This window comes from Etheostoma cragini, unplaced genomic scaffold (assembly GCF_013103735.1).
Source record: "Etheostoma cragini isolate CJK2018 unplaced genomic scaffold, CSU_Ecrag_1.0 ScbMSFa_1523, whole genome shotgun sequence".
Lineage (NCBI taxonomy): Eukaryota > Metazoa > Chordata > Actinopteri > Perciformes > Percidae > Etheostoma > Etheostoma cragini.
The window spans coordinates 781,527-789,144 of NW_023265587.1; the positions used below are offsets into that span (position 1 = coordinate 781,527).

Below are 7,618 nucleotides of genomic sequence, written 5' to 3' on the forward strand. Positions count from 1 at the left end.
GTCCACAGTGTTCAGGATCATGTGACCTGCAATGCAAAGACATTGTAACAAGCCCATCGGACAGAATGGATTTTAAGTCTGCAACTGTGTGTCAGGAGGACTTGATACCTGTCCGTCTGCCTTTTATCTGTCTGTCTGTTACCTGTCTGTCTGTTACCAGTCTGTCTGTTACCTGTCTGTTTGTCAGTTACCAGTCTGTCTGTTACCTGTCTGTTTGTCAGTTACCAGTTCGTCTGTTAACTGTCTGTCTGTCTGCATTTTGTTCTCTTGATCACTGTAAGCTTTTAGAAAATGAATTCATCGTGCTGTTTCCTCATTGGTCCAATCCCTGCCCTGCATAACCAATCGCGACAGCACGCGCCTTTATATTCCACAATGATGCAGGTGTCCATTTCCGGATGCACACCATCCATCAGGATCATGAATCTCAGGTCTTCGTCAATCTGGTGGAGACCAAGGGCAGTGAATGATTAAAAGGTTTTCTCATTTCTATTTCATCATAAAAGTTAATATTTAAGATCCACATTTTATAGTCATTGCCCTTTGATGTGAGTTACATTTTGCCAGACTCCAAACGGAACGACGTTGATGTTGGTCAGCTTGACTCGACTTTGCTCCAAATACCTGTTGCATCAAAACAGAGAGAGAGGGGCATAATGGCATAACGGGAACTACAAACCCATTTAGAGATTCACTTTTAAAGTAATCAGGACTTTACCCACCAAAAGACAGGTCTCGTCGTGTCACCGACATAAATGGGGACATCTGGCCTCCTCTCGGACAGGACTTTCAGTGTGGGGTAACTAGGAAAGACACAGGAAGGGTCAGATCTGGGCCTGTATACATTCTTTGACCACCCACACCCTTTTCACTTCCTTAAGTTAACATTGAACTAACTCGCTCTGGCATCTCTGCAGACAGTACTGCATGTGTGTCGGTCCCAAAACTAAAAATCCTTTTCAGACAGAGGCTAAATTACATGGCTCCCTTCATCTTTCTGTTGTCAGACAGAAACAAGACAAGACAGACAGCCATTTTAGTCCTGTGTGTGCTTTGCAGGGAGGTGTTGACAGTACATGATGTGAAAGTGCTGTGAAATGGACGACGAGATATCATTAAAAGTGACAACAGTGTAACAACAGTGCAGAGCCCACCTGAGGTGGTCCGAGTGCATGTGGCTGATGTAGATGAGATCTGCTGCACACAGTCGGTCCAGGGAGTCTGCTGGAGGCTCGTGGAGAAGCCACCAGCCTCTGGCAAACGCAGGACCCTTCAACCAGGGGTCGAACAGGAAGTGCCTTGGCCCCAGCTGCAGGTCCATGCAGGCGTGGGTCAGGTACGTCACCTGGGTGGGAAGTTCACAATTCTGTTGTCACGATGACAGATCTGGCAAACTAGGCTTAGTATAGTGGTAGTTCATGCAGGACACGGCGGTTATATGCCCATTGGTTGAATTATCATGGCTATCAGACACACACCAACCACAGCCACTCTCCCATCAAGGCGGTCCTTTTAAATGGGACTCCGTCCTCGGTGATCCCTGCTACACTGACACTGGTGGTGGCAACGTTTTGCCTCCACCACCCCAGCCTCCACCTTACTAGTTCAGAGTCCTGACATGGCTCAAAGTTTAAAACGGTTTTGATGCATGAAATGGATTTTCTCATTGTGCATTTCCCATTTTTCAAGGTAAAGCGAGCAGCAGGATACGTACTTTGACTTCTCCTCCCTGGAGCTCCAGAGGCTCTCGAGGGTCATCCAGCCAGGGGTCGATGGGGCTCAACTCAATCAGCTGAAGCCCCCCATCATCCAAAATCTCTACTTCTGGAAGTGACATGACATACATGGTTAGCTGGATATGCAGAGGTCAGTCCCAGCTCAGTGTTTCCCACACATGGAGTAATTTGTGCCAGTGCACCACACCAATCAACCCCGAGCACCACCCATTATTTCATTGTTTTTCTTCTTTTTAAACAATGCATTCATTCAGCTGCGTTTCCTGTCCCTGCCCTCCTCCATCTCTCTGTCACTCTATGTTATAAACAATATGTTATATTGTAACGTAAGTATCATGATCATATGATATCGTACCACCGTTAGCTACCGGGCCATTCTGGAAACTCACCCAGCTCGTCCTGCGAGAAGCTGTCAGGTGGATTCACATATTTCATTGTTGACACATTTAACTTCCAGTTGTGTTTGGTGCACTTAACAGTCCTGTGGGAGCAGATCAGAATGTCAGTCAGAATGAAAGGTGTAATTATCTCTGCTGTGTGCTTCTGACAGACTGAGCTAACCTGCCATTCAGGTCTTCAATGTCCCTGATGAACAAGCCCCCCTGGTGTTTGCATTGGTTCTTGCAGGCTTTAAGGCCTGTGCTGGTCTTGTATATGATGTAACATTTTCCGTCTTCTGGGTTTTTCTGGAAATTGACTCCATCTTTAAGCGAGCCGACTGCTCCAGCATCCAGTGAAAGCAACACCATCGCGCTTTGAGGAGTCATTTTACCTAAATATTAAAACACACCAAATACAAATCAAGTTTAAAGAGGATTTGGAATTTCAGCAGAGCAAAGTTATCACAGAACCACCTCCCTTAGCACAGCTGGATTATGTACATTTTTCTGTTGTGTTATTTCTTATCTTCCTTGTGGCCTAACAACCTTGAGCTTAACACGCTCAAAGCTGTGGAGATGATCGTGGATTTCAGGAGGGGCCCCCCAACTCTCACCCCCGTCACCATAATCCACAGCCCTGTGTCTGCCATGGAATCCTTCAGGTTTCTGGGACCCACTATATCCCAGGACCTGAAGTGGGAGCACAACACTGCCACCATCATCAAGAAGGCCCAGCAGAGGCTGCAGTTCAGGACCTTATCCTGCCTAAGGAGCTGCTGGTCCACTTCTACAGTCAGTCCTCTGCACATCCATCCCTGTCTGGTTTGGATCTGCCCCCAGAAAGGACCGGAGCAGACTACAACGGACAGTTAGGACTCCAGAAAAGATCATCGGTGCCAACCTGCCCACTATTCATGACTTCTACTCTTCCAGAGTCAGGAAATGGGCCCTGGACACATCCTGTTCCAGCTTCTCCCCTCTGGTAGGTGCTACAGAGCCCTGCACGCCATTATTTCTGTTGATAGTATGTATATATTAGTGTGTATATATTAATGTGTATGTATTAGTGTGAATATATTGTTAAAGAAGAGAAGAAAGAAAGAGAAGCTCACGCAGCCACAGCCAACACACTGACACTAGAAACCTTCATAAATTACAGATATAATGACAGAAGTTGTATTGTTGTTTGTTCACAGCGGAGTCTGTTCAGTTAGCCCGCTCGTTAGCCGCTGAGCCGTAGCGGCGTGCAGGCAGAGGGAGCAGCCAGACTAACCTAGTGACCCGTGCAGGATTCAGTGTGAGGGACCATTAGAGACCATGTGGCAGGTAACGTTAACTGGTCCCTTCGTACAAACAACGTTATGAACAATAGGTAACCCAGCAACGGCGATTATGAGCTTGTCCTCACAATGAATGTTTGTGCTTTGTGTGGATGAAGCAGGAAGTTAATGGGACTCCTTTAGCAACTGGCTCTCTGCCTCGTAACCTTACTCCTCTGCTGCTCGTTTGTCCCTCAGTTATTATAAAACCTCAGCTCCGAGACTGTCGGATTCAATATCAGCTAATAATCACCTGTAAAGGAGCTGCACCTTTTATAGGAGCCTCTGCCGGGTAGAAAGTGAAATTGTAGTAGAAGAGAAAAGTTAACACCAACATTTAGTGGCAAAATTCATTGGTACGTCTACAAAATTATTTTAGATACAGTATAATTTCATATTTAAGTCAACACTATCTCTGGTGATCCACTGCATGTATATAAGTACTTAGTCCTTGACGCAAGGAGCCCAAGTTCAACTCCGACCAAAATGTTACGCTCAGGTCTTCAAAACAAAATAAGGCTTATATGGTACAGGAAAATAAAAAATAACAGAAACAGAAAAAGGAGTTGCACCACATGGAGGCCCTGGTGTGTGTGTGTGATAGGACAGCTGCATGAAGATAAGAGCAGACAGTTATATTCTACGACATGCAGACATGTCCCGGGACCTCCCTGGATAGTTCCAGCTCACATTATACTTAGGGATATGAAGCATTAGACAATACAGCAAGAAATGACATCACAATAAGCAGTAGTAGGCACTGGGTGATCATTTTCTATTGCAGAGTTCAAATCTTGAGGTAAAAATGTAACAGTGGAAGAGATAAAATGTCAAGACTAATGAAAAAAAGACTAATAAAATAAAACAATTTCCCAGCACCAGAAGGAGATTCGGGGTGGATCCAGCAACAGGACAGGAAGATGTGAAGCCGTAAAAAAACAACATGTAAAAAAAGATTCCAGTTACCCCCCCCGACCTGAATCAACGCAGGCAACACGGAGTATCTGCAGCTCCATGTACATGCTTCCACTGAGCTGAAACAGCAGTTAACAGGGAGGGTTTAGAGCCTATGTTCCTCTTAACAGACACACAATGCAATGAATATGTCTGTACAGCATGAACAGGGCCCTTATGTAACATCCAGATGTCTTTTCAACTCAGACATTGTTTTAACTCACCTACCCTGTCTCCATCTTGCCGGTGGGTAGCGTACCTGGTTAGCTGCTAGCTGTTAGCCGCTAGTTGCCGTCAGTGACGTGTGTTCAGCCGGGCTTATGTGAAAATTGGAAAACACTTGGAGGTGTAGTGGGTGTCACTTGACACTTGCCCGCCTAAGGAATCTACACTCATTGCTGTTGACCCGATCAGTGATCTCCTTCTGTTCCACATCCTCCCTACAGCCTAACACCAGTTTTTAAGAAGCCAACTAGGACACATGTTACTGCAAATGGACCAGAGATGTCGGGCTTTCAATCTCCACCTCTGGAAGGTGCCGCAGCCATACGACCGTTCTTACGCTCTGATTGGTGGTGTAAATGTACACAGCGCCCTGGTTAGCCTCTGTCCTGATTGACAGGTCGTCGCAACTTGTCAATCACAAGGTAGCCCCGCCCTAATGAACCCCGGCTTTAACGTCTATTTGAAAATCACTGGGACCATAATTTACTAAATGAGCATCATGCAGAATAGAAGAAGACTTGAAAATTATTTTTAGGTAAGAAATCAAGTGTGAACCAGGGTCATTTTCTCATAGACTTCTTTCTTTAGAAACATGTAGACCCAGCGGTGCAGGAAGTGGCCAACAGGATACTCCGAGACCCAAACCCCCCCGGCCACAAAGTGTGTCCTGCTCCCTCAGGCTCAAAGACCCACATCCCACATGCCATTAGACCTTTGAACTCCTGAGCTTTGAGCTAATTGCATGTCGCCTCACCCTAAAAACTTTCATCGCCAGCCTTTAACGAGCTTTTACAACAGTCCAAAAAGGATTATGTTGTCTTGGGTTTTTCAGGTGCTCAGAAGACTTTTCGTCTCTCAGCCGAGAGTCAATTATCCTTGTGTTCACTTCAGTAACAAAAATGTGTTATTTTGTGTTTATCAAAGAAAATGCAGTTTCTGTTTTTTTGTCAAACAGCAACCCCTAAGTACTTGTTTTTGACATCACTGTTGTACGCAGAGCCGTCTCTGCACTCATGGCCTGACCCCCTCCCCCCTCCCCTTGTCGTGAGATTTAGCAGGCACCACCTACCATCCTGACTTGGCAAGCGGCATTCCCCCCTGAGACGAGAGACCATTTGCCTTACTATGAATTTGTTTAAATGACTGTGAAGCAGTTTTGCAGTTTTCCTTGAACAGAATCCAAATGAGGAGGATGGGAGCGGCTGTGTGTGTGTCCCCGTCTCAGCAGTGTTGAAGAGCAGTAAGTCCTTTTGTTCCTATTAGTTCTACTACAGTTTCATGAGCTGATCTATGGAAGCATTGCTTTTTGGGATCTGAATTTGTCCAATCGAATGTCATCAGCCTGTATGGGTCCAAAACTTAAATATTTGGATCTGGATTTGAAGAACTTAGGGGGGGGCATATCAAAATCAGCTCAGGAAGTTCCATGTTTTAATTTCAATAAGGTGAATTCAGAACAAAGAGTGCTGGAAAGAAACAGTTCAGAATATGACTAGCCAATAATATAATACTGACAGTAGCCACTCTGCATTACGAAAAGGCATTATTATATCCTGTAGTTATATCATGTACTATTTATATCCTGTACTTAAGTATTTATATCATGTACTTAAGTTAAAGTACTAAAACCACACTGTTAAGATACTCTGTTACAAGTAAAAGTCCTGCACTGAAGTAAACATACTGTATATCATCAGGGAAATGTACTTCAAATGTTGAAAGTAAAAGTACTCATTGCATAATGAGTCCCATTTTAGAAAGGGTAAAGGATCCGAGCAGTCTCGTAGGCCGTTATATAGTCGGCTAGTTTATTTTATGATAAAAGCCTGTATTTTATATCGCAAACCAAAGCTGTCAGAAGAATATTGTGGAGTAAAAACCTCAATATTTCTCTCTGAAATGTGGTGGAGTAGAAGTAAAGAAAGGCATGAAAAAATCCTTTTCTGCTGCCAAAACGAAGAATAATAAGAACAAATGGTCCGACTCACCCCAATAGATGCCGGGTAATCCCAACAGGAGCGGCAAGGAGTTGTCGTTGCTTCGCAGAGCCTTATAATGAGTGGTTAGAATCAGCAGGGGGCTTCTGTGGACGCACGTACGGCCTCCCTCTTAACGCCATGACGCATTTACAGCCTGTCCCCTAAGGTCCAAGCACGTCCCATTCATTCCCATATGGGATTATTGACACAGGGACTGGGACTCCACGGTAATAAGTTTCAGACTGAGCAGCGAGATATGAATACAGAGCATGCATTCCCATCCAATTAGATTGAATTTGGTAATGATGACTCAAACAATAATAATGGTAACTCCAGTGACATGACAGGAAACGGATTTAAACGGATTCTGGTTTCCTACCTGGCCCCAGGTGTGTCTGTTAAAACACGGGTAGAGACAACTTCTCTTTTTTGATGCTTTATGATAATTGCATCAGGACAAACACAGGTGTGGCTCTGCTTGTGTGTGTGTGTGCGTGTGTGTGTGTGTGTGTGTGTGGTTGTGCAAATAAATCAATACCATTGTAAAGACTACCATACACAATGCCTAGGAATCAGAAATAAAGAACAGAATAACAATAGTGGGAATGCGGTAGTGCTGGATGCACTATTACTGGGCAGGGCCACTCCTTTTTTCATGATGGAGTGTCATACAAAAATCCATTTCTGGCAAAGGGAGGGTTGAGTTTAATTGACTAAAAACTCTTCCGGTAGCCTCTTTATTAAAAAAAAAAAAAAAACAGTCCCTAAGCTAAATCTAGTCGGCCAAGAAATTTGAATTGTACGTATAACCGTTGAACATTATGATTCATATCCAGGTGATCCTATCATTTACCTGTACAAAACATATGGGTAAAACAACTATCTGTTTTTATTCTACAGAATAACTACACAGATCAAAGATCCAGACCCGGACACGGCTCTCTCCGGCAAATCAAGAGGTATCTGGTTTTACTCTAAAGGCCCTGACACACCATACATACATATATATATATATATATATATAT

At 44.3% G+C, this 7,618-nt stretch overlaps 1 protein-coding gene across 1 annotated transcript in view; it reads right to left on the bottom strand.

Moving 5' to 3' along the window:
* Positions 1 to 2,506, bottom strand: part of cmah (cytidine monophospho-N-acetylneuraminic acid hydroxylase) — an 11,607-nt gene extending 9,101 nt beyond the window's left edge. The window contains exons 1-7 of the mRNA XM_034865422.1: positions 2,298 to 2,506; positions 2,126 to 2,217; positions 1,715 to 1,824; positions 1,155 to 1,345; positions 723 to 803; positions 558 to 624; positions 362 to 443 (exon numbers count right to left, since the gene is read on the bottom strand). Coding sequence (XP_034721313.1) covers positions 362 to 443; positions 558 to 624; positions 723 to 803; positions 1,155 to 1,345; positions 1,715 to 1,824; positions 2,126 to 2,217; positions 2,298 to 2,503 — 829 coding nt within the window. The 5' untranslated portion in view covers positions 2,504 to 2,506. The remainder of the gene's footprint in view (positions 1 to 361; positions 444 to 557; positions 625 to 722; positions 804 to 1,154; positions 1,346 to 1,714; positions 1,825 to 2,125; positions 2,218 to 2,297) is intronic.
* Positions 2,507 to 7,618: the final 5,112 nt, after the last annotated feature.